This window comes from Phaenicophaeus curvirostris, chromosome Z (assembly GCF_032191515.1).
Source record: "Phaenicophaeus curvirostris isolate KB17595 chromosome Z, BPBGC_Pcur_1.0, whole genome shotgun sequence".
Classification (NCBI taxonomy): domain Eukaryota; kingdom Metazoa; phylum Chordata; class Aves; order Cuculiformes; family Cuculidae; genus Phaenicophaeus; species Phaenicophaeus curvirostris.
In genome coordinates, this window is record NC_091431.1 from 76,609,025 (window position 1) to 76,635,839 (window position 26,815).

The 26,815-nt window shown below is 41.7% G+C and overlaps 1 protein-coding gene across 1 annotated transcript in view; it reads left to right on the forward strand.

Annotated features, from left to right (window-relative positions):
- Positions 1 to 26,815, forward strand: part of LOC138733719 (transcription factor 4-like) — a gene marked incomplete at its 3' end in the record, with an annotated part of 82,174 nt that overhangs the window by 24,267 nt on the left and 31,092 nt on the right. The window contains exons 7-9 of the mRNA XM_069881185.1: positions 7,656 to 7,720; positions 20,179 to 20,308; positions 20,479 to 20,528. Of these exons, the coding sequence (XP_069737286.1) occupies positions 7,656 to 7,720; positions 20,179 to 20,308; positions 20,479 to 20,528 (245 nt within the window). The remainder of the gene's footprint in view (positions 1 to 7,655; positions 7,721 to 20,178; positions 20,309 to 20,478; positions 20,529 to 26,815) is intronic.

The following is a 26,815-nucleotide window of genomic DNA, read 5'->3' on the forward strand; positions in this document are numbered from 1 at the left end:
CTCCTCCAGGCCCCGCGCGGGGCTGTTGCTGCTCCTGGACCCGGAGCCCCTTTCCCCACCGTCCCTCTCGGCTCGTGCCTGCGGTTCCTCCTCCTCCCCCCTCTCGGTTCCTCGGTTCCTCGGCAGCTCGAGGAGCTCCAGCTGAGGTCCCCGGGGGGGTCGGGGGGGCCCGTGTGTGACGGGCTGTGAAATGGGGCGCTGGGGCGCGGCTGCGCTGCACCTGGGCCCTTCAGCTCCTGATTGATGGAGGAGCTCATGTGGAAGGGGACCATCTGCCGCGGGGACGCGGCTCCTGCTCTTCAGCTTCGCTCCCGTTTCCTCTTTCCTTTCGTTTCTTTCTTTCTTTTTCGGTTTCTTGCTTTTCATTTTTTCATTTTTTTTCTCCTCTCGCCGCGACCTCGCGGCGTTGACGGTGAAAAGTCCCACGAGGACGGGGTGGGATTGGTCTGAGGGACGTGGCCGGGGAGCAGAAAGGGGCTCAAGGGTTGGAGGACGTGGAGTGGGTTGGACCCTTCCAACCCAACCTCTTTTTGGACTCGATGATCTTCACGATCCCTTCCAACTCAACCCCTTCCGTGATTCCACGATCTTTAAGGTCGTTCCAGGCCTCAGTGATCTCCAAGATCCCTTCCAACTCAACCCATTCAATGATTCCTTGATCTTAAAGGTCATTCCAGGCCTCAGTGATCTCCAAGATCGCTTCCAACTCAACCCCTTCCATAATTCCTTGATCTTTAAGGTCTCCTCCAACCCATTCCAGGCCTCAATGATCTCCACGATCCCTTCCAACTCAACTCATTCCATGATTCCACAATCTTTAAGGTCCTTCCAGGCCTCAGTGATCTTTTTGATCCCTTCCAACTCAACCCCTTCCGTGATTCCATGATCTTTAAGGTCATTCCAGGCCTCAATAATCTCCAAGATCCCTTCCAACTCAACCCGTTCCATGATTCCTTGATCTTTAATGTCTCTTCCAACCCATTCCCGGCCTCAATGACCTCCAAGATCCCTTCCAACTCAACTCATTCCGTGATTCCTTGATCTTTAAGGTCTCCTCCAACCCATTCCCGGCCTCAATGACCTCCAAGATCCCTTCCAACTCAACTCATTCCGTGATTCCTTGATCTTTAAGGTCTCTTCCAACCCATTTCAGGCCTCAAAGATCTCCAAGATCCCTTCCAACTCATCCCCTTCCACGACTCCTTGATCTTTAAGGTCTCCTCCAACCCATTCCAGGCCTCGCTGATCTTCTCAACCCCTTCCAACTCAACCCCTTCCATGACTCCTTGATCCTTAAGGTCTCCTCCAACCCCTTCCAGACCCCGTAGCTCTTCAATCCCACCCCCTCCCTTCCCACCATCCCGGAAGCCCCGGGTGATGCCTCCTCCTGGGGAGCTCCAACCCTTCCCTCTTCCTCCTCCTCGCCGCGGAGGGGACCTCTGGCGACTCTTCGCGCTTTCTTGTCGACGAGCCAACCCTTAATTAAACCCGCTGACATCACGCCGTTATAATTAAGCGTGGCATTAATTAAGCTGGAAGAACCGATTGGTTTTGGTGGCGTTTCACTTTTTAGGACCCCGAATCGGGGCTCGAAGCCTCCGTGAGGTCCCTCCGAGGAGCCAGAACTCGACGGGAGGAGAAAACGAGCTCGTTGAATTTTACATTTGGAATTTTTTCTCTTTTTTTTTTTTTTTTTTTAATTCTTTCCCCCCTTTTCTCCCAAAAAATCCAAAGCGCTGACGGGCTCCTGGCGTTCCGCGGGGCTAATTAAGCGGCGGCGAGCGCCGACAGCTGCGTTCATCATCATAAAATGTAATAATTAATGACGTGCCGACAAAGCGAAGGATGCAAATGCCGCCTCATTAGCATTTCCAGCTTGGGCGCCGACAACGCTTTTCGCTGACAAGGTTGTAATTAATGAAAATTCATCGGCGCGGGCGGGAGGAGCTCGGCCCCCCCCCCCCCCCCCCCAGCCTCCTTTTCCCTGATTCCCAACCCGGCTCGGCCTTCCGGAAAAAAAAAAAAAAGCTCCGACGCTGCCAAAAAAACAAGAAACGCTCCAAAAAAACAATAAAAACGAGGCCGGTGGAGCCAAAGGCGGCAGCAGATGCCGGCGGGGGGAGCCTGGGGAGAGGTTAACTCCTCGCCGGCCGGCCCCGAGGACAAGGGGGGGAAGATGGGGTGGGAAGGGACCTAAAGGTGAAGGAATCGGGGGTTGGGTTGGGTTGGGAGGGACCTTAAAGCTCATCGGGTTCCATCAGAGAATCATGGGTTGGGTTGGGTTGGAAAGGGACTTAAAGGTCATCCAGTTCCAGCAAAGAATCGTGGGTTGGGTTGGAAGAGACGTAAAGGTCAGAGAATCATGGATTGGGTTGGGTTGGGAGGGATCTGAAGGTTGTAGAATCGTGGATTGGGTTGGGTTGGAAGGGATCTAAAGGTTGTAGAATTGTGGGTTGGGTTGGAAGGGACCTAAAGATCAGAGAATCGTGGATTGAGTTGGGTTGGAAGGGACCTAAAGGTGAAGGAATTGGGGGTTGGGTTGGGAGGGACATAAAGATCAGAGAATCATGGATTGGGTTTGGTTGGAAAGGGACTTAAAGGTCATCCAGTTCCAGCAAAGAATCGTGGATTGGGTTGGGTTGGAAGAGACGTAAAGGTTGTAGAATCGTGGGTTGGGTTGGAAGGGACCTAAAGATCAGAGAATCGTGGATTGGGTTGGGTTGGAAGGGACCTAAAGGTTGTAGAATCGTGGGTTGGGTTGGAAGGGACCTAAAGGTCAAGGAATCATGGGGTGGGAGGGACCTAAAGGTTGTAGAATCATGGGTTGGGTTGGAAGGGACCTAAAGGTTGTAGAATCATGGGTTGGGTTGGAAAGGACCTAAAGGTGAAGGAATCATGGATTGGGTTGGGTTGGAAGGGATCTATAGGTCAAGGAATCGTGGGTTGGAAGGGACCTGAAGGTTGTAGAATCATGGATTGAGTTGGAAGGGACCTGAAGATCACAGAGTCGTGGATTGGGGTGGGTTGGAAGGGACCTAAAGGTGAAGGAATCGTGGATTGGGTTGGGTTGGGAGGGACCTTAAAGCTCATCAAGTTCCATCAGAGAATCATGGAATGGGTTGGGAGGGATCTAAAGGTCAAGGAATCGTGGGTTGGGGTGGGTTGGAAGGGACCTAAAGGTTGTAGAATAGTGGGTTGGGTTGGGAGGGACCTAAAGGTCAAGGAATCATGGATTGGGTTGGGTTGGAAAGGACCTAAAGGTGAAGGAATCGTGGCTTGGGTTGGAAGGGACCTAAAGGTCAAGGAATCGGGGGTTGGGTTGGGTTGGGAGGGACCTTAAAGCTCCTCAAGTTCCATCAGAGAATCGTGGATTGGGTTGGGTTGGAAAGGGACTTAAAGGTCATCCAGTTCCATCAAGGAATCGTGGATTGGGGTGGGTTGGGAGGGACCTAAAGGTTGTAGAAGAGTGGGTTGGGTTGGAAGGGACCTAAAGGTGAAGGAATCGTGGATTGGGTTGGGTTGGGAGGGACCTTAAGGTTGTAGAATCATGGACTGGGTTGGAAGGGACCTAAAGGTGAAGGAATCATGGATTGGGTTGGGTTGGAAGGGACCTTAAAGCTCCTCAAGTTCCATCAGAGAATTGTGGATTGGGTTTGGTTGGAAAGGGACTTAAAGGTCATCCAGTTCCATCAAGGAATCGTGGATTGGGTTGGGTTGGGAGGGACCCAAAGATCAGAGAATCGTGGATTGGGTTGGAAGAACCACCTCTGAACTTTCCAGAAGTTGTTCTGGGTAAGGAGGAGTCGCCGCGTTGGCTGAAAGGAGCTCGAAGACCATGGGACGTGGAAGTTTTGGGACCTTTCTTCTGCCTGGCCGTGTTTCCTCGCCGAAGGAGCTACGAGAGGAGCTGTGGGCTACGGTTGGACTTGCTCCATGGTTGGACCTGATGGATCCATGGTTGGACTTGAGCTCCACTTGGACTTGATGATCTCAAGGGTCTTTTGGACCCTTAGATCAGGTTCCTCAGCCCCTTCCTGCAAGGCCGGGCTGAGAGTTGAGGTTCTTCAACCTCAAGAGGAGGCTCCACGAGCACCTTCCAGCTCTGGGGGGAGGTGGAGCCGGTTGGGCTTGAAGATCCTTCATTCCAACCCGTCATCCCATCACCTCAAACCCCTTTTTCCAACCCAACCCGACGTCTTCTGGTGGCTCCCGGAGACCTTTTCCAAGCTCTCCGAGCCCCAGAATTCCATGGAAACGGGAGGAAAGCCACGAGACGAAGGCTGGAAGGGTGATGGCTCCTCTTGGCCGGCTCCTCCTCCACCCTCGTCCTCGCTGCCATCTGCTCCCGCACGCAACGTTTCACTCGTCAGCTGCAACGAGGTCGACCTGGAAGCAGATTTTTCGCTCGGAGCGTTGCGGCTCCGTCCTCGGAGACGAAGGCTGGAGGAGAGAAGCAAGACGCCTGGTTGATTCCCCCCCGAAGACGCTGACCTAGATGCCACCACGGGAAGGAGCTTTGTTCTTCTCGTGAGGAGCACGGCGCGAGCCGTTACGTTGGGCTCCAACGGAGCAGATGGAGCGAGCGGCGGCGGCTCCGGAGCTCGGGGAGGAGAAAGCCTCGTCCTGACAGCTTCTACTCGGGGATCACGCGCTTGGACGACGTCTTGGAGATCATCCAAACCACGATTCTCGGAGCTTTGAGGTCCCTCTCAAATCGCTCCACGATTCTCTGAGCTTTGAGGTCCCTCAAAACCCAAATGATTCCACGATTCTCTGAGCTTTGAGATCCCTCACGAATCGTTCCCTGATTCTCTGAGCTTTGAGGTCCCTCAAAACCCAAATCGATCCACGATTCTCTGAGCTTTGAGGTCCCTCTCAAATCATTCAACGATTCTCTGAGCTTTGAGGTCCCTCACAAATGGTTCCAGAATTCTCTGAGCTTTGAGGTCCCTCAAACCCAAATTGCTCCACGATTCTCTGAGCTTTGAGGTCCCTCAAACCCAAATTGCTCCACGATTCTCTGAGCTTTGAGGTCCCTCACAACTCAAATCGTTCCACGATTCTCTGAGCTTTGAGGTCCCTCAAACCCCAAATTGCTCCATGATTCTCTGAGCTTTGAGGTCCCTCAAACCCCAAATCGCTCCACAATTCTCTGAGCTTTGAGGTCCCTCACAACTCAAATCGTTCCACAATTCTCTGAGCTTTGAGGTCCCTCAAACCCCAAATCGCTCCACGATTCTCTGAGCTTTGAGGTCCCTCAAACCCCAAATCGCTCCATGATTCTCTGAGCTTTGAGGTCCCTCTCAAATGGTTCCACGATTCTCTGAGCTTTGAGATCCCTCAAACCCCAAATCGCTCCACGATTCTCTGAGCTTTGAGGTCCCTCAAACCCCAAATCGCTCCACAATTCTCTGAGCTTTGAGGTCCCTCACAACTCAAATCGTTCCACGATTCTCTGAGCTTTGAGGTCCCTCAAACCCCAAATCGCTCCACGATTCTCTGAGCTTTGAGGTCCCTCAAACCCAAATCGCTCCACGATTCTCTGAGCTTTGAGGTCCCTCAAACCCCAAATCGCTCCACGATTCTCTGAGCTTTGAGGTCCCTCAAACCCCAAATGGATCCACGATTCTCTGAGCTTTGAGGTCCCTCAAACCCCAAATTGATCCACGATTCTCTGAGCTTTGAGGTCCCTCACAACTCAAATGGATCCACGATTCTCTGAGCTTTGAGGTCCCTCAAAACCCGAATCATTCCACAATTCTCTGAGCTTTGAGGTCCCTCTGAAATCGCTCCACGATTCTCTGAGCTTTGATGTCCCTCAAACCCCAAATCGCTCCCCGATTCCATGACCTTTGAGGTCCCTCACGAGGCGTTGGGTGCGATCAGCGCCCTCCACACCCCGAACCGTGGAATCTCTTGCTTGGCCAAGCCCTTTGAGCTCCAACCCCAACCTCCCGTGTCCTCCTGAGCCCCTTATCTCCCCGGGGTTTCCATCCCTCACGGGACGGAGCCTCCACCACCCCGGGGGGAGGTTTTTCCAGTCCGAAAACGCCAAGAAACCCTTTTTCTTTCCTCTTTCTCCTCTTTTTTTCCTCCCGACGGTCCTTTTGGGGGTTAAAAAGCGACGTCTGGTTGCTCTTCGGAGCGAAACCCGGACGATTTAATGCTCCCCGTCTGCTTCTTTGGAGGCTTTTTTGATTTTTTTTTTTTTTTTTGTAGCCATGGGGGCTTTGGCGCTGCCAACCCTTGTCGCGGTGCCAAGAACGGAGCCGCAGCGCCTGCCGCATTCTCCGCCGCCAACAAAAATGCCGCAGTCAATGCGGCGACGGCTCCTGGGGGTCCCTCCCGACCCCGAGAACCTCCAACCTGGCCCCACCGACCTCCGTTTCTCCATAAAACCCCAAAAAACCCTCCACCCCCCCCCAAAAATTCCATCCGACCCCCCTTCCCTCTTTGTTTCCCGCGTCCTTTGTCTTCTCGAGGCCCTTTTTGGTGGTTTGGAGGGGGGTTCGAGGGCTTGGGGGGCGCCGTGAGGAGGTCCAAGAGGAACGAAGCCACCTCAGATGGGGACCAGGACGGGGACGGGGCGCCCGGAGCCGGAGGAGGGCATTTATTAACCGTTTTAGGGCTTTTTTAAGCGTTTTTAGGGCTTGGGTGGGATCGAAACGTCCAATTCCGAGCTCTCCGATGACCCCAAATGCCATAAAGCCACCGATCCAATCAATTAATCACTAATCAATATCAAAAATCCAGATAAATTCCTCCTTTTTAATCATTTTTGGTGTCTTTGAACGATTTTTAGGGCTAATTTGGAATTGAAACGTCGAATTCCGAGCTCTCCGATGACCCCAAATGCCATAAAGCCACCAATCCAATCAATTAATCACTAATTAATATCAAAAATCAATATAAATTCCTCCCTTTTAACCATTTTTAGCCTCTTTTAACCATTTTTGGGGCTAATTTGGAATTGAAACGTTGAATTCCGAGCTCTCCGATGACCCCAAATGTTATAAAGCCTCCGATCTGATCAATTAATGACTAATCAATATCAAAAATCAAGATAAATTCCTCCTTTATAACCATTTTTGGTGTTTTTCAATGATTTTTGGGGCTAATTTGGAAGCGAAACATCAAATTCCGAGCTCTCCGATGACCCCAAATGCCATAAACCCACCGATCCAATCAATTAATCACTAATCAATATCAAAAATCGAGATAAATTCCTCCTTTTTAACCATTTTTGGTGTCTTTGAACGATTTTTAGGGCTAATTTGGAATCGAAATGTCAAATTCCGAGCTCTCCGATGACCCCAAATGCCATAAAGCCACCAATCCGATCAATTAATCACTAATCAATATCAAAAATCAAGATAAATTCCTCCTTTTTAACCATTTTTGGTGTTTTTCAATGATTTTTGGGGCTAATTTGGAAACGAAACATCCAATTCCGAGCTCTCCGATGACCCCAAGTGCCATAAACCCACCAATCCAATCAATTAATCACTAATCGATATCAAAAATTGAGATAAATTCCTCCTTTTTAACCATTTTTGGACTTTTTAAACCGTTTTTTCCGCCCCGAGAAGATGAGGAGGTGGTGGGAAGGGCCCGTTTCTCTGGAGGCTTCATCTCCGCTTTGGGTTTCTCCGCAGGTAAAACAGAACGAGGGTCCTACTCGTCCTACGGGAGAGACTCCAACCTCCAAGGTTGCCACCAGGTAAGAGAAAGCCCTCAACCTTCTCCTAAGTGACGTTGGTGTCTTCGCCTCGTGGACATCTCAGAGGTCGCTTCCAGCTGGATGATCTCAAAGTTCTTCTCCGACCTCGGTGATTCTATGGATTCAAGGGCAGCTTGGAGGTCCTCGAGGCCACTTTGGAGGTCTTCAAGGCCAGTTTGGAGGTTTTCAAGGCCACCTTGGAGGTCTTCAAGGCCAGTTTGGAGGTCTTCGAGGCCACCTTGGAGGTCTTCAAGGCCACCTTGGGGGTCTTGAAGGCCTCGAGTGTCACCAGGGTCCGTTTCCGTTGGGTTGGAGGAGCACGTTCTTCATGGAGAAGCTTCTCCAGCCTTGGAAGAGGCGCTGGTGGAGTCTCCAGCCCTGGTGGGACTCAAGGACCACGTGGAGGTGGCCTTGGGTTGATGCCTCCAAAGCCTTCAGGAAGCTGGAGATGAAGCCCAGGGCTCGGGCTCCAGGAGGAATCCTCAAAATCTTTCATTTCTCCATTTTTTAACCTCAAATTCTGATTTTTTTTTCATTTTTCTATTTAAAATCCGTGTTTTCCCATCTTTTTCTAGTTCAAATTCTTATTTTTTCCCCATTTTTGATATTGAAACCCCTTATTTTGTTCATTTCTTAGACATAAAATCCTAAATTTTCAGTTTTTCATATTGAAAATCCTTCCTCTTCTCACTTTTTAAATCTTTAACTTCTCAGTTATATTTTAAATCCTTCTTATTTTTCCTTCTTAAACCGAAAATCCTTCATTTCTCAATTTTCATTTTGAAAATCCTCCCTAATTTCAATTTTAAACATCAAATCCTTAAATTCTCTATTTTCATATATTTAAAATCCTTCCTATTTCCGTGTTTTCTAACGTAAAATCCTTCATTTCTTAATTTTCACATTAAAATTCTTTCCTATTTCCATGTTTTCTCAAGTAAAATCCTCAATTTTTCAAATTTCGCATTAAAAATCTTTCCTATTTTCATTTTTTTGTACTTAAAATCCTTGGATTTCGAATCCCGGGTGGGATCGAGGTGGGGTCTGGGTGGGACCTTGATGGGATTGGGGTCAAGATGCTGGAATTTTGAGGAAAAATGATGGAATTTGGAGTGAGAACGATGAATTTTGACTAAAAATGATGGAATTTTGAGTGAAAACGATGAATTTTGACTAAAAATGATGGATTTTTGAGGGAAAATGATGAATTTTGAGTAAAAATGATAGAATTTTAGGAAGGACCTTTAAATTCTAAGTTGGGAGTTTGAATTCGGAGTAAATTTTGTTTAAATTTTGAGGAAAGCTGCTTGAATTTGGAGTGAAAACGAATGATTTTGAGTAAAGAAGCTTGAATTTTGAGTAAGAGGATGGGTTTTGAGTAAGAATTCTTAATTTTGAGGAAGAACGATGCATTTTGAGGAAGAACGATTGGATTTGGAGTGAGATTTATTAGTTTTTAGTGGAAATGATAGGATTTTGAGGAAGATTTATTCGTTTTTTGTAGAAATTACAGGATTTTGAGGAAGATTTATTCATTTTTAGCAGAAATTACAGGATTTTGAGTAGGAACATTTGCATTTTGAGTAACAATGATCGATTTTGAGTAAGTTTTATTCATTTTTAGAAGAAATTGTAGGATTTTGAGTAAGATTTACTAGTTTTTAGTACGAATTACAGGATTTTGAGGAAGATTTATTCATTTTTTGTAGAAATTGTAGGATTTTGAGTAAGTTTAATTCATTTTTAGTGGAAATTACAGGATTTTGAGTAGGAACCTTTACATTTTGAGCAAGACCGATTGATTTTGAGTAAGAACGATTGGATTTGGAGTGAGATTTATTCATTTTTAGTAGAAATCACAGGATTTTGAGAAGGAACCTTTACATTTTGAGTAAGAATGATTGATTTTGAGTAAGTTTTATTTGTTTTTGGTAGAAATTACAGGATTTTGAATAAGATTTATTCGTTTTCACTAGAAATTACAGGATTTTGTGTACGATTTATTCATTTTCAGTAGAAATGACAGGATTTTGAGTAAGTTTTATTCATTTTTAGTACAAATTACAAGATTTTGAGTAAGATTTATTTGTTTTTAGCAGAAATTACAGGATTTTGAGTAGGAACCTTTACATTTTGAGCAAGAACGATTGATTTTGAGTAAGATTTACTAGTTTTTAGTAGAAATTACAGGATTTAGAGTAAGATTTATTCATTTTCAGTAGAAATTACAGGATTTTGAGGAAGATTTATTCATTTTTTGTGGAAATTACAGGATTTTGAGTAATATTTATTAGTTTTTAGTACAAATAACAGGGTTTTGAGTAAGATTTATTCATTTTCAGTAGAAATTACAGGATTTTGAGTAAGATTTATTCATTTTCAGTAGAAATTACAGGATTTTGAGTAAGATTTATTTGTTTTCAGTAGAAATTATGGGATTTTGAGGAAGATTTCTTCATTTTTAGTAGAGATCACAGGATTTTGAGTAGGAACATTTGCATTTTGAGTAAGAACGATTGATTTTGAGTAAGTTTTATTAGTTTTTAGTAGAAATTACAGGATTTTGAGTATGATTTCTTCATGTTTAGTAGAAATTACCGGATTTTGAGTAAGATTTATTCATTTTCAGTAGAAATTACAGGATTTCGAGTAAGATTTATTCATTTTTAGTACAAATTACAGGATTTGGAGTAAGATTTATTCGTTTTCAGTAGAAATTGTAGGATTTTGAGTAAGAATTACTAGTTTTCAGTAGAAATTACAGGATTTTGAGAAAGATTTATTAGTTTTTAGTAGAAATTACAGGATTTTGAGTAGGAACCTTTACAGTTTGAGCAAGAACGGTTGATTTTGAGTAAGAACGATTGGATATGGAGTAAGTTTTATTCATTTTCAGTAGAAATTACAGGATTTTGAGTACGATTTCTTCATTTTTAGTAGAAATTACCGGATTTTGAGTAAGTTTTATTCATTTTTAGTAGAAATTGTAGGATTTTGAGTAAGATTTCTTCATTTTTAGTAGAAATTACAGGATTTTGAGTAAGTTTTATTCATTTTCAGTAGAAATTACAGGATTTTGAGTACGATTTCTTCATTTTTAGTAGAAATTACCAGATTTTGAGTAAGTTTTATTCATTTTTAGTAGAAATTGTAGGATTTTGAGTAAGATTTCTTCATTTTTAGTAGAAATTACAGGATTTTGAGTAAGTTTTATTCATTTTCAGTAGAAATTACAGGATTTTGAGTACGATTTCTTCATTTTTAGTAGAAATTACCGGATTTTGAGTAAGATTTATTCCTTTTCAGTAGAAATCACAGGACTTTGAGTAGGAATTTTTCCCTTTGGAGCCAGCCCGCTCGACTTGGGCGCCAGCCCCCCTTGCTGCGGGCCGTCCGAGCGCTCGGCTCCGGCGTCAGCGCTCTCGGCGTCGGCGTCACCGAGCTCCGCGTTGGCGTCACCAGCGCTCCCAGCGGGGCGGCGCGCGAAGCCGTCCCGGGGCAGGGGGCGTCTGGCGGGGGGCGGCGGCCCCCGAGGCCCCTCGCGCCGCCGCCACAAGGCGCCTTTTGTTGTTGGGGGGCGCGAGGCGGCGGTTCTCAGCGGGTTAACGCCGGGGCCCGTCTCATAATTGGCCTATTTAGACTCTTTTTTGCATGTGAATGCGCGCGGCAGCCGAGCAGAACTAAGGCTGTTGTGAGCGACACGCTGATTAGAATTTCGATTAGGGCAAACACAGGCTCTACTTTCGCCAGGCCGGTAATTAGCGCCGGCACGAAAAGTTGATTACCAGGCAGGAGAAAGTTGAGGGGCTTCACGGGGGGGGGGGCTCGGCCCGTTTCGGCCTAAGGGACGAGGCGAGCGGCTTCCTAACGAAGCCATCGCTGTCCTAACGAAGCCGCCGGCTTCCTAACGAAGCCCGCGGTGCCCTAACGAAGCCCGCGGTGCCCTAACGAAGCGATCCGAGTCCTAATGAAGCGAAGGGCGGCCGGACGAGGCCATCGGCCTCCGGATGTTCCTCAAAAAGGAGGGGGGGGAGCCGTTAAAACGAGGGGATGGTCGTTAAAATGAGGCGGTGGTCGTTAATATGAGGCGATCATCGTTAAAATGAGGCGATGGTCGTTAATATGAGGCGGTTCTCGCCTCAAACGAGGCGATTATCGCTTCGAACGAGGCGATTATCGATTCAAACGAGGCGATTATTGATTCAAACAGGTCAATACGAGGCGATGGTCGTTAATATGAGGCGATGGTCGTTAAAATGAGGTGGTTCTCGCTTCAAACGAGGCAATTATCGCTTCGAACGAGGCGATTATTGAGTCAAACGAGTTAATATGAGGCGATGGTCGTTAAAATGAGGCGATGGTCGTTAAAATGAGGCGATTATTGATTCAAACGAGGCGGTTAGGGGTTAAAATGAGGAGATTATTGGTTGAAACGAGGCGATTATGGAGTCAAACGAGGCGATTATCGAGTCAAACGAGTTAAAATGAGGCGATCGTCGTTAAGATGAAGCGATCGTCATTAATACGAGGCGATTATTGATTCGAACGAGGCGATTATTGGTTAATATGAGGCGATTAGTGATTCAAACGAGGCGGTTAGGGGTTAAAACGAGGCGAGCGTCGTTAAAATGAGGCGATCGTCGTTAAGAGGAGGCGATTATTGATTCAAACGAGGCAATTATTGATTAAAACGAGGTGATTATTAGTTAAAACGGGACAATTATTGATTCAAAGGAGTTAATATGAGGCGATCGTCGTTAAAACGAGGCGATCGTCGTTAATACGAGGTGATTATTGATTCGAATGAGACAATTATTGGTTAAAACGAGGCGATTATTGATTAAAATGAGGTGATTCTTAGTTAATATGAGGCGATCATCGTTAGTATGAGGCGATTATTGATTCAAACAAGGTGATTATTGATTAAAACGAGGCACTTGTCGTTAATGTGAGGCGATCATCGTTAAAATGAGGCGAGCGTCGTTAAGATGAGGTGATTATTGATTAAAATAAGGCCATTATTGGTTAAAACGAGGTGATTATTGATTCAAACGAGGTGATTATTGATTAAAACGAGGCGGTCGTCATTAATATGAGGCGATCGTCGTTAAGATGAGGCGATTATTGATTTGAATGAGACAATTATTGGTTAAAATGAGGCATTTATTTACTCAAACGAGGTGATTATTGATTAAAACGAGGCGCTTGTCGTTAATGTGAGGCGATCATCGTTAAAATGAGGCGATCGTCATTAATATGAGGCGATTATTGATTAAACCGAGGCCATTATTGATTCAAACGAGGTGATTATTGATTAAAACGAGGCGGTCGTCGTTAATACGAGGCGATCTTCGTTAATATGAGGCGACGCTCGCTGAAACGAGGCGATAGTCATTAAACGGAGGCGCTACTCGTTCAAACGAGGTGATGTTCATTAAAATCTGTTGATAGTCATTAAGAACCGAGGCGATAGTCGTGCAAACGAGGTGATCTTCATTAAAACCCAGGCGATAGTCGTTAAAATGAGGCGATATTCATCTAAACGAGTCGATATTAATCAAAATGAGTCGCTAGTCGCTACGACGAGGCGATATACACTAAAAATGAGTCAATATTAATTATAATGAGTCAATATTAATTAAAATCAGTCAATATTCATTCCAACGAGGCGATGTTCATTAAAAACGAGTCGATAGTCATTAAAACAACTCGATATTCATCCAAACGAGTCGCTCTCCATCCAAACGAGTCCACAGCAATTAAAACACGGCGGTCTTAATCAAAATGAGGGGATCAGCCGCCCCAAACGAGTCGATATTAATCAAAATGAGTCGATATTGATCCAGAATTAGTTGATGTTAATTAAAATGAGTCGATAGTCATCAAAATGAGTCCGTATTAATCCAAGTGAGTTGATATTAATTGAAATGAATTAATTGATATTAATTGAAACAAGCCAATATTCATCAAAATGAGTCGAAGTTCATTAAAATGAGTCAAAGTTCATTAAAATGAGTCGAAATTCATTAGAAGGAGTCGATATTCGTTAAAAGGAGTCACCAGGCATTAAAACGAGTCGATATTCATTAAAATGAACTGATTATAATCAAAATGTTAATCAAAATGAGTCGATAGTCATCAAAATGAGTCAATATTCATCAAAATGAGTCAATATTAATCAAAATGAATTGATATTAATCAGAATTAGTCGATATTAATTAAAATCAATCCATATTCATCAAAATCAGTCAATATTCATTAAGGCGAGTCAATATTAATCCAAACGAGTTGATCTTCTTGATATTAATTAAGGCAAGTTGATCCTTGTCCTAACGAGCCGCTACTAATCGAGCAGGTCAATATTAACCACAACAAGCTGATAGTCACCTAAACGAGGCGAGATTCGTCAAAACGAGTCGATATTCCTTATAACGAGTTGCTATTAATCAAGATGTTAATCAAAACGAGTCCAACTTAATTGGTATTAACCCGATACTAATTGAAACGAGTCAACATGCAATTAAACAAGTCGATAGTCATCAAAACGAGGCGATATTCATCAAAACGAGGCGCTATTAATTAAAATGAGTCGAGATCAACCCAAACGAGTCGTTATTAATCCCAAACGAGTCATTATTAATCCCAAACGAGTCGTTATTAATCCCAAACAAGTCATTATTAATCCAAACGAGCCGCGACGCCTCCAGTTGAGTCGCGAGCCCAGCCTCACCCTAACGACCGTTTCAGCCTTAATTTCTCACCGTCGAAGCCTTAATTATTAACCAGTTGAGCCGTAATTATTCGCCCTTAATTGCTGACCATCATCGCCTTAATTATTCGCCACGGTCGCCTTAATTTTTGATCATTTTCGCCTTAATTTGCCACCCTCGTGGCCTTCGTTTCTCGCCCTCGCAGCCTTAATTTTTCACCCTCGTAGCCTTAATTATTAACCATTTAAGCCTCAATTATTAACCACTTTAGCCCTAATTAGGCACCATTTTAGCCTTAATTTTCACCCCCGTAGCCTTAATTTTTCACCGTTTTCCTTTAATTTTTCACCGTTTTCCTCTTAATTTGTCCCCCTCGTCACCGTCATTTTTCACCGTTTTCGCCTTAATTATTCACCCCCGTCGCCTTAATTATTGGCCATCGCCGCGTTAATTATTCCCCCCCGTCGCCTTAATTTTTCACCTTTTTTGCCTTAATTTTTCATCGTTTCAGCCTTAATTATTGACCAGCGTCGCCTTTTCGCCCTCGTCGCCTTCGTTTTTCCCCGCCGCCGCCTTAATTAGCCCCCTCGTCGCCTTAACGAGCCCGCCTCGCCACCTTCGTTAGGCTCCCGGGTCCCCCCTCTCCCACGGACCCCAAAGTCCGATGTTCGTTAGGCCCGCGGCTCGTTAGCCGGGGAGGAAAACGGGACGATCAAAGGCCGGCGCCACCGCGGTCGTTAGGCTCCGGCGTTAATTGCTTTGGGGCTTCGGTGGGGGGTTCAGTCCGGAATTTGGCGACTCGTCTCCCATTTCGTGGCGTTTTTCACCCTTTTTGTATCATTTTTACCCATTTTCGATCATTTTTCACCCTTTTCAGATCATTTTTACCCATTTTTTATCGTTTTTCACCCATTTCATATCATTTTTGACCAATTTCATATGAATTTTGACCCATTTCATAGATTTTTTCCCTCATTTCATGTCGTTTTTCCCCATTTTGGATCATTTTTCACCCATTTCCTGTCGTTTTCACCCATTTCATATAATTTTTCACTCATTTTATGTCATTTTTGACCCATTTTGTGCAATTTTAACCCATTTGATGTCAATTTTACCCATTTCATATCATTTTTCACACATTTCATATCATTTTTCACCCATTTCATATCAATTTTACCCATTTCATATCATTTTTGACCCATTTCGTTTCATTTTAGACCAATTTCATGTCATTTTGACCCATTTCATAGCATTTTTACCCATTTTCTATCATTTTTGACCCATTTCATATCATTTTTATCCATTTTCTATCATTTTTGACCCATTTCACATCATTTTCACTCATTTTCTATCATTTTGACCCATTTCATGGAATTTTTCACTCATTTCATGTCATTTTTCCCCATTTCGTGTCATTTTAGACCAATTTCATATAATTTTAACCCATTTTATATAATTTTTACCCATTTAATATCATTTTTGACCCATTTAATATCATTTTTGCCCCATTTCTTACCATTTTCACCCATTTCATGTCATTTTTCATGCATTTCATAGGATTTTTACCCATTTCATATCGTTTTTACCCATTTCAAATAATTTTTGACTAATTTCCTGTCATTTTGACCAATTTCATGTCATTTTTGACTCATTTCATGTCATTTATCCCCATTTCGTGTCATTTTAGACCAATTTCATGTCATTTTTCCCCATTTTATATCATTTTTGACCCATTTCATATAATTTTTACTCATTTTCTATCATTTTGCCCCATTTCATAGAATTTTTCACTCATTTCATGTCGTTTTTCCCCATTTTGTGTCATTTTAGACCAATTTCATATCATTTTTACCCATTTTATATCATTTTTATCCATTTTATATATTTTTTACCCATTTTATATATTTTTGACCCATTTAATATCATTTTTGACCCATTTAATATCATTTTTGACCCATTTTATATCATTTTGGACCCATTTTATATCATTTTTGCCCCATTTCTTACCATTTTCACCCATTTCATGTCATTTTTCACGCATTTCATATGATTTTTACCCATTTCAAATCATTTTTGACTCATTTCATGTCATTTTGACCCATTTCCTGTAATCTTAGACCAATTTCATGTCATTTTGACCCATTTCTTATCATTTTTACCCATTTTATATCATTTTTGCCCCATTTAATATCATTTTTGCCCCATTTCATCTCATTTTGCCCCATTTCTTACCGTTTTCACCCATTTCATATAGTTTTTACCTATTTCGTATCATTTTTGACTCATTTCATATCATTTTCCCCATTTCAAATCATTTTTGACTCATTTCATATCATTTTTCACCAATTTCACGTCATTTTTCCCCATTTCATGCAATTTTTCACCCATTTCGTATAATTTTAACCCATTTCCTATAATTTTTGACCCATTTCATGTCATTTTCACCCATTTCTTATCATTTTTCACCCATTTCATGTCTTTTTGACCCCTTTCCCGTCATTTTTGACCCATTTCCCATCATTTTGGACCCATTTCATATCATTTTGACCCATTTCTTTCCATTTTCAGCCATTTCATATCATTTTTCATCCATTTCGTCTCATTTTCCCCCATTTTGTCTCATTTTTCACCTATTTCATATCATTTTTCACCCATTTCATTTAATTTTTACCAATTTCATCTCATTTTTACCAATTTTATATCATTTTTTACCTATTTAATATCATTTACCCCCATTTCATAGCGTTTCACCCATTTCATTTAATTTTTCACCTTTTTGAACTCTTTAATTTCATTTTTAATCTACATTTCACATAATTTTTATTTATTTCCTCTCAATTTTATCTATTTCACCTCATTTTTATATATTTCATGCCATGTTTATCTATTTAATGTATTTTTTATCCATTTAATCTATTTTTTTATCTATTTAATACAATTTTTCATCTATTTAATGTAATTATTTCATGTAATTATTTCATGTAATTATCTATTTCTTGTAATTCTTACCTATTTAATAGATTTTTCTCAATTTAATCCAATTTTGGATCGATTTAATGTAGTTTTAACCTATTTCTTGTAATTTTGCATCAATTTAATGTCGTTTCAACCCATTTCATGTAATTTGGGATCAATTTAATGCAGATTTTATCAATTTCATGTCATTTTGGATCAATTTGATAGAGTTTTAATCTATTTTACGCTTTTTGTGACTATTTAATTTAAATTTGGATCTACTTCATGCAATTTTTATCTATTTAATATAATTTTTATCTGTTTAATGCAATTTTTATCTATTTAATTTAATTTTTATCTATTTAATGCAATTTTTATCTATTTAATTTAATTTTTATCTATTTAATGCATTTTTTATCTATTTGATGTAATTTTTATCTATTTAACCTAATTTTTATCTATTTAACATAATATTTATCAATGGGTTTTATCGATTTAATGTCATTTTGGATCGATTTAATCTAATTTCCTATATTTAATGTAATTTTTATCAATTTAATGTAATTTTGCATCAATTTAGACTAAATCCTGATCTAGTTCATTTCAATTTTGACCTTTTTAGTTGGAATTTTGACCTTTTTAGTTTAAATTCTGACCTTTTGAGTTTAAATTTCCGCCTTTTTCATTGACGTTTGATCCCATCGTATAATTTTTTACCAATTTCGCTGAATTTCCCTCTCAATTTTCATCGATTTCCTTTCGTTTCCTCCCATTTCCTCGACTTTTTGGTCTCTTTCTCGTTCCTCTTAAATTTTATTTTTCTAAAATTCCATTTTTCTTGGGGTTTATTGTTTTTAAATAAATTTCATTCTTCTTACATTTCACCATTCCTAATTTTCATTATTTTGGGGCTTTATCACTCTTAATTTTCATTTTTCTTTGGTTTTTATCATTTTTATCTTTCTTTTTCTTCTGTTTTATTCTTTATTTTCGCTATTCTAAGGCTTTATCATTCTAATTTTCATTATTTTGAGGTTGTTTTATTCTTAATTTCCATTTTTTTACTTTTTATCATTCTTCGTTTCCCTTTTTTTTAGGTTTTATCATTCTTCATTTCCGTTTTTCTTGGGTTTCGTCATTTTTAGCTCTTTTTCTTCATTTTTATGACTCTTAATTCCAGTTTTCCTTCGTTTTCTTCATTTTTATCTTTCCTAATTCCAATTCACCTGCATTTTCTTCTTTCTTATCACTCTTAATCCCCATTTTCCTTCATTTTCTCCATTTCTATCACTCTAAATTCCATTTTCCTTCATTTTCTCTCTTTTTATCACTCTCAATCCCATTTCCCTTCATTTTCTCCATTTTTATCACCTTTAACCCCCATTTTCCTGCATTTTCTTCATTTTTATCCCTCTTAATTCCAATTTTCCTTCATTTCCTCCATTCTTATCACTCTTACTCCCAATTTTCCTTGATTTTCTCCATTTCTATCACCCTTAACCCCCATTTTCCTTCATTTTCTTCATTTTTATTACTCCTAATTCCAATTCACCTGCATTTTCTTTGTTCTTATCACTCTTAATCCCAATTTTCCTTCATTTTCTCCATTTTCATCGCTCTTAATCCCAATTTTCCTTCATTTTCTCCATTTTCATCACTCCAAATCCCAATTTTCCTTCATTTTCATCGCTCTTACTCCCAATTTTCCTTCATTTTCTCCATTTTTATCACTCTTAACTCCCACTTTCCTTCATTTTCTTCATTTTTATTACTCCTAATTCCAGTTTACCTTAATTTTCTTTGTTCTTATCACTCTTAATCCCCATTTTTCTTCATTTTCTCCATTTTCATCGCTCTTAATCCCAATTTTCCTTCATCTTCTCCATTTCTATCACTCTTACTCCCAATTTTCCTTCATTTTCTCCATTTTCATCACTCCAAATCCCAATTTTCCTTCATTTTCATTGCTCTTAATCCCAATTTTCCTTCATTTTCTCCATTTTCATTGCTCTTAATCCCAATTTTCCTTCATTTTCTCCATTTTTATCACTCTTAACCCCCATTTTCCTTCATTTTCTCCATTTCTATCACTCCTAATTCCAATTTTCCTTCATTTTCTTCATTCTTATCACTCTTACTCCCAATTTTCCTTCATTTTCTCCATTTTCATCACTCTTAACCCCAATTTTCCTTCATTTTCATCACTCTTACTCCCAATTTTCCTTCATTTTCTCCATTTCTATCACTCTTAACCCCCATTTTCCTTCATTTTCTCCATTTTCATCACTCTTACTCCCAATTTTCCTTCATTTTCTCCATTTCTATCACTCCTAATCCCAATTTTCTTCATTTTCTCCATTTTCATCACCCTTAACCCCCATTTTCCTTCATATTCTCCATTTCCATCACTCCAAATCCCAATTTTCCTTCATTCTTATCCCTCTTACTCCCAATTTTCCTTCATTTTCTTCATTTCCGCGGCTCCTAATCCCACTTACCCCAGGTCTCTCTCCCTGGGGTCCCTTCCCTGGCATCTCCTCCTCCCCCTCAACCCCGAACCCCCTGTAGATGCCTCCACGACCCTCCCGCTTCCCCCCAGCCCCAACGTCTCCTTGGGTGGCGTCTCCTTTAAACCTTCTCCGGCTCCACTTGGAGCTCGTCTCCTCGTTATTTTTAGGCTGCCTAATGAGGAGGAACCGGCGCCGTTGGCAGCCACGCGCCCAACGACGCTTTTTTTTCTCTCTCTCTCTCTTTTTTTTTTTCCCCCTTCTTCTCCCTCCCGCATCCCTCCAGCAAAGTCTTCTCGGAGGCGAGATGGAGCTCGGCAACCCCAGCGCCTTGTCCCCCACCAAACCCGGCTCCCAGTTCTACCAGTTCTCCAGCAATAACCCCCGGCGGAGACCCCTCCACGGCACCTCCATGGGTGAGTCGCTCGCCCTTCCACCTCATCCTCCTCGTCCCCCTTTTCCTTCTCTCCTTCTGGAACCCCAACGGGAGCGGGAACCCACCAAAAAACCCGTAAAAACCATCGTTTTATCTTTTCTCTCTTTTTTTTTTTTTGTGTCGTTTCGTTTTTCTTTTCGTTCGTTCTAGAAGTCCAAACAAAGAAAGTGCGGAAGGTCCCTCCAGGTTTGCCGTCGTCCGTAAGTAGCTCCCGCCTCGCGCTTTGTGGGTCTTCTCGGTGGCTTCGGTGGGATGAGGGTCTGGAGAAAGGAGCTGCTGGGCTTGGAAGGAGCTCCTCGAGGTGGAAACGAGCTCCTCGAGGTGGAAAGGAGCTTCTGGAGGTGGAAATGAGCTTCTAGAGGTGGAAACGAGCTTCTAGAGGTGGAAACGAGCTCCTCAAGGTGGAAAAGAGCTTCTCGAGGTAGACCTGAGGTCCAGGAGGGAGGAATGAGCTCTTGGGGATAAGAAGACACTCTTGGAGGTGGAAATGAGCTCCTAGAGGTGGAAATGAGCTCCTAGAGGTGGAAATGAGCTCCTAGAGGTAGAAATGAGCTTCTAGAGGTGGAAATGAGCTTCTAGAGGTGGAAACGAGCTCCTCAAGGTGGAAAAGAGCTTCTAGAGGTGGAAATGAGCTCCTGGAGGTAGATCTGAGCTCCAGGAGAAAGAAAAGAGCTCCTCGAGATAGAAATGAGCTCCAGGAGGGAGAAATGAGCTTCTCGAGGTAGAAATGAGCTCCAGGAAGGAGAAATGAGCTCTTGGGGGTAAGAAGAAGCTGCTGGAGGTAGAAACGAGCTCCTGGAGGTAGAAATGGGCTCCTAGGGGTAGGAATGAGCGTAGACCCGAGCTCCAGGAGGGAGAAATGAGCTCTTGGGGTTAGAAATGAGCTCCTGGAGATAAAAACGAGCTCCTGGGGGGGACAATTGAGGTTCTGGGGGGAGAAATGAGCTCCTGGAGATAGAAATGAGCTCCTGGGGGTAAAGACGTGAGCTCCTGGGGGGAAGAATTGAGCTTGTGGAGGTGGAAATGAGCTCGTGGAGGTGGAATTGAGCTCGTGGAGGACCAGACGCGAGCTCCTGGTGGGGGAGAATCGAGCTGGTGGGGATAGGAACGAGCTCCGGGGCTCGTAGGGGGCTTGGAGCTGAGGGTTGAGGACAAGGTAAGGAGGACGAGAAGCAACCTGAGCATCAGAAGCTTCTTCCAGGCGCCGAGTGGCTTCGGTTGGGGATGCGGCTGCTGGTTTTATGGCCTCGAACCTTGCAGGAGGTGGATTTGGGGGGCGGCGCGTGGGCCGAGAGCTCGGTTTTCACCGTCTCCTTGAGGCAGAAGGTGGTTGAGGTCGAGGCCGGGGGTCAACCTGGGGGCTTGGAGGCCGCTCCGAGCTGGCTTGACCATGAGATGCGAAGGAAGAACCTTTCTCAGGAGGCTTCCAGGTGCCACCCGGCTCCACGGGACGTCGTTGGGGGCCTTTCTCCTGGCTCCTTGCCTCGGCGCCGTCGCGGATCGGTGGCGTCGGTTGGGTCGGTGACGTCCGTTGTCCCACGAGCCGAGGAATTAGGCCCTTGGCTTCCGTTTTCTCCGCAATCGTTGAGCTTCTTCCGTGAAAAACTGCGCCGAGGGGCTTAAAATGGCTTAAAAATCGCTTCAAAACCCATTAAAACCACCCAAAACGGAGGATTTTTAGGAAAATACGTGACGTTTTGGTAAATACGGCGTGAAAAGGCGGCGAGTTTGGCGTTTTCGTGATTTTATTCTCATTTTTTCCGCTCGAAAACCACCTCAAAGCTATTTTTAGGTGGATATTTTTAGGTTTTTATCGAAGCGATGAGGGTTTTACGGCTCTTGAGGCTTTTGAAGGAGCCGAGTGGTACCTGAGTCTTAGGGAATCGGTGTTTTCGTGGCTTCAGGTGATGGTTTTGCCCCCAAATCCGTGGAATTTGGCTGCTTGCGAGGCGAAAGCTTCGTTTTTCCCTAACGATCGCGCTAAATAACGGCGACTTTTCTCGAGTTGAAGCTGAACCGGAGCTCAGAAAGCGGCTTGAAGCGCGTAAATTGTCGTAATTAGCCGCACGCTTGATAAAAGCGAACGGGAAGAGCGGAAAAAAATGAGAAATCGGGAATTAACGTGGTAATTAAAGGGCCAAATCGCTGGGGTTTGACGAGTTTCGCCTCGGCTCGCGCTCCGGCAAGAGTTAATCCCCTCGCGAGGCCTTCGAGGTGGCCTCGATCCAGCCCCAAACTCCGGCTCGGGAGGGTTTGAGGCGGCCGCGCTCCTTGAAATCGCCTTAAAAATTGAGATTTTTGACCTTTTGCGTCCGTTTCCCAGCGAAAATTGACCCCTCGGAGGCTCCGCTGGGGAGGGGTCGGCGCCGGCCTTAGGGAAATCGCGTGGAAAAAAGGCTTTGGGGGGCTGGAAAGGTAAAAAAATGGGGTCGAAGAGGGGGGGGTTGAAGGAATTTGCCTCAAAAAATGGGAGAAAAGGGTGTTTTTTGAATGAATCGGTGCTAAAATACTTTAAAATTGTGGGTTTTGAAGGGATTTGCCTCAAAATGTGTGAGAAAAGGGTGTTTCTTGAATGAATCAGTGCTCAAATATGTTAAAAAAGGTATTTTTGGAAGGAATTTACCTCAAAATATGTGAGGAAAAGGTATTTTTGAATGAATCTGTGCTAAAATACTTAAAAAAGGTATTTTTTCAGGGAATTTGCCTCAAAATATGTGAGAAAAGGGTGTTTTTTGAATGAATCGGTGCTCAAATATGTTAAAAAAGGTATTTTTTGAAGGAATTTGCCTCAAAATATGTGAGAAAAGGGAGGTTTTTGAATGAATCAGTGCTCAAATACTTTATAAAAGGTATTTTTGGAAGGAATTTGCCTCAAAATACTTGAGAAAAGGGAGTTTTTTGAATGAATCGGTGCTAAAATACTTAAAAAAGGTATTTTTTCAGGGAATTTGCCTCAAAATACTTGAGAAAAGGGTGTTTTTTGAATGAATCGGTGCTAAAATACTTTAAAATTGTGGTTTTTGAAGGAATTTGCCTCAAAATGTGTGAGAAAAGGGTGTTTTTGGAAGGAATTTGCCTCAAAATATGTGAGGAAAAGGTATTTTTTGAACGAATCAGTGCTAAAATACTTAAAAAAGGTATTTTTTCAGGGAATTTGCCTCAAAATATGTGAGAAAAGGGTATTTTTTTAAGGAATTTGCCTCAAAATACCTGAGAAAAGGGTGTTTTTTGAATGAATCAGTGCTAAAATACATTAAAAAAGGTATTTTTTGCAGGAATTTGCCTCAAAATATGTGAGAAAAGGGAGTTTTTTGAATGAATCTGTGCTAAAATACTTAAAAAAAGGTATTTTTGGAAGGAATTTGCCTCAAAATATGTGAGAAAAGGGTATTTTTGGAAGGAATTTGCCTCAAAATACATGAGAAAAGGGGTTTTTGAATGAATCGATGCTCAAATACATTAAAAGGTGTATTTTTGGAAAGAATTTGCCTCAAAATGCGTGAGAAAAGGGTGTTTTTTGAATGAATCGGTGCTAAAATACATAAAAAACTGTAATTTTTGACCAGAATAGGGAAAAAAAACCTTTAAAAAGGTGAGTTTGAAAGGAATTTGATTAAAAAAACATTTAAAAATGTGGGTTTGGAAGGAATTTTTCTTAAAATGGATTGAAAAAAGGGAATTTTGGAAGGAATTTTTATTGAAATAGATGGAAAAAGGAGTTTTGGAAGGAATTTTTATTGAAATAGATTAAAAGCGGGTGTGATTTCAATAAGTTGATATTAAAAAAACCATTAAAATGTGTATTTTTTGGAATGACTCGGTAGTAAAATACATGAAAATGGGTATTTTTGGACTGGAAGAGTATAAAAATACCTTTAAAAAGTGGTTTTTGAAGGAGATTGTACTGAAATATATTTTAAAATGTGCTTTTTTCGAAGGGATTTGTCTTAAAATACATTAAAAAGGTGGTTTTGGGCTGGAATGTTATAAAAATATCTTTAAAAAAGTAGATTTTGAAGGAATTTGTATTAAAATGCATTAAAAAGGGTGTTTTCTAAAGGAATTTCTATTAAAATACATTAAAAAGGATATTTTTGGAATGAAATAATATTAAAATACCTTCAGTTGGAGGGTTTTTTGAATGGAATGGTATAAATTTTAAATTTTAAATAGAAAGGTATTAAAAAGATATTTTAAAAGGGTTTTTTTTAATGGAATGGACTAAAAATACATTGAAAAAGGTGGTTTTTGAATGAAATTGTATAAAAATTCATTCAAAAGGTTTTTTTAATGGTATTAAATACGTTTAAAAGGTATTTTTTGAAGAGAATGGCATGAAAAATACCTTCCGAGGGTTTTTTCTTCGAATCAAATGATATAAAAATATATTTAAATAGGTTTTTATAAAATAGTCAATATTAAAATACCTTTTAAAAGGTTTTTTTTACCAGAATGCTATAAAAAGAGAATTTTAAATGTAATTTTTGAGTGAAACGGCATAAAAATACATTTTAAAAGCTATTTTTTGTAGGAAATGGTATAGAAAGAAATTAAAAAAGGGAAATTTTGGAGGCAAATGGTATAAAAAGAGATAAAACGCAATAATTTTTGAGTGAAATGGTGTAAAAAACATCTTAAAGGGTTGTTTTTTTTTTTTTTTGAGGCAAGTGGTATAAAAAGGAATGAAAAAAGGTAATTTTTGAGGGAAATGATATAAAAAAAACTTCAAAAAGGGATTTTTTGAGGCAAATGGTGCAAAAAGGGATGAAAAAATGTAATTTTTGGGGGAAATGATATTAAAACATCTTCAAAAAAGGATTTTTTTGAGGAAAATGGTGTAAAAAGGGATGAAAAGGGGTAATTTTCGAGGCAAGTGCTATAAAAAGCGATGAAAATGTAAGTTTTGAGGGAAACGATATTAAAAACACCTTTAAAAAGGGATTTTTTGGTGTAAAAAGGGATGAAAAATGTAGTTTTTGAGGGAAATGGTATAAAAACCCTTCAAAAAAAGGATTTTTGAGGCAAATGGTGTAAATGGGGATGAAAAAAATGTCATTTTTGAGGGAAATGGTATAAAAAGAGATTGAAAATGGTAATTTTTGAGGGAAAGGGTATAAAAAAACCCTTCAAAAAGGGATTTTTTGAGGGAAATAGTGTAAAGAGGGATGAAAAAATGTAATTTTTGAGGGAAAGGGTATTAAAAAACCTTCAAAAAAGGGATTTTTTGAGGGAAATGGTTTATAAAGGGATGAAAAAATGTAATTTTTGAGGGAAATGATATAAAAAAACCCTTCAAAAAGGGATTTTTTGAGGCAAAATCTGTAAAAAGGGATGAAAAAATGTATTTTTTGAGGGAAATGATATAAAAAAACCCTTCAAAAAGGGATTTTTTTGAGGTAAATGGTGTAAACAGGGATGAAAAAATGTAATTTTTGAGGGAAATGGTATAAAAAGAGATAAAAAATGGTAATTTTTGAGGGAAAGGGTATTAAAAACCCCTTCAAAAAAGGATTTTTGAGGCAAATAGTGTAAAGAGAGGTGAAAAAATGTCATTTTTGAGGGAAATGATATAAAAAACTCCTTCAAAAAGGGATTTTTCGAGGCAAAATCTGTAAAAAGGGATGAAAAAAGGTATTTTTTGAGGGAAATGGTATAAAAAGAGATAGAAAATGGTAATTTTTGAGGGAAAGGGTATAAAAAAACCCTTCAAAAAGGGATTTTTTGAGGGAAACAGTGGAGAAAGGGATGAAAAAAAGTGATTTTTGAGGGAAATCAGCCTCGTAACGACTCTTTTTCTCGCCTGTCGCTGTGGTTTTTGAGGAGAAATCCCTTTTTTTCTGAGTCGAGGCGGAGGCGACCGCGCCTGGATGGAGACGTGGGGTCGGAGTGGCCGTAGCCCTGGAGATACGGGTTGTCTTCTCCTCGTTAGGTCGCGCCGCGGCTCTCGAAGCGGCTCCGAAGGCCGCAACCGGCAGCAAATCGCGTCGGAAAAATCAGCTTAAAGGGAGGTTGAAGCTTGAGCGGCGCCGGGGGGGTGGGATTAACCCTCTTGGACCAGGTCCAAGGGAGCCCACGGGGAGGAACCGAGGGCTGGAGAACCTCCTGGAGGAGAGAAGTGGGTTTCTTCAACCTTTTTGAGTTCGAAGGGACCTCCAAGTCCATGGAGATCCAAGCTCCGGTTGCTCCAAGCCTCACGCGCCGTGGCCTTCAACCCCACCCCGACCCCGGGATGGACCTTCTCCAGACCTCAGTCGCTCCGAAGTCTTCAGGCTTCTCCTGGGGTCACCTCCTCCTCCTGGACTGTCCCACCTGGAGCTGCTCCTCAAATCCGTAGGTGGATTCTAGGGTGGAAACGATGGATTTTGGGGTGGGAAAGGTGGATTCTAGGGTGGAAATGATGGATTCTAGGGTGGAAAAGGTGGATTCTAGGGTGGAAAAGGTGGATTCTAGGGTGGAAAAGGTGGATTCTAGGGTGGAAAAGGTGGAT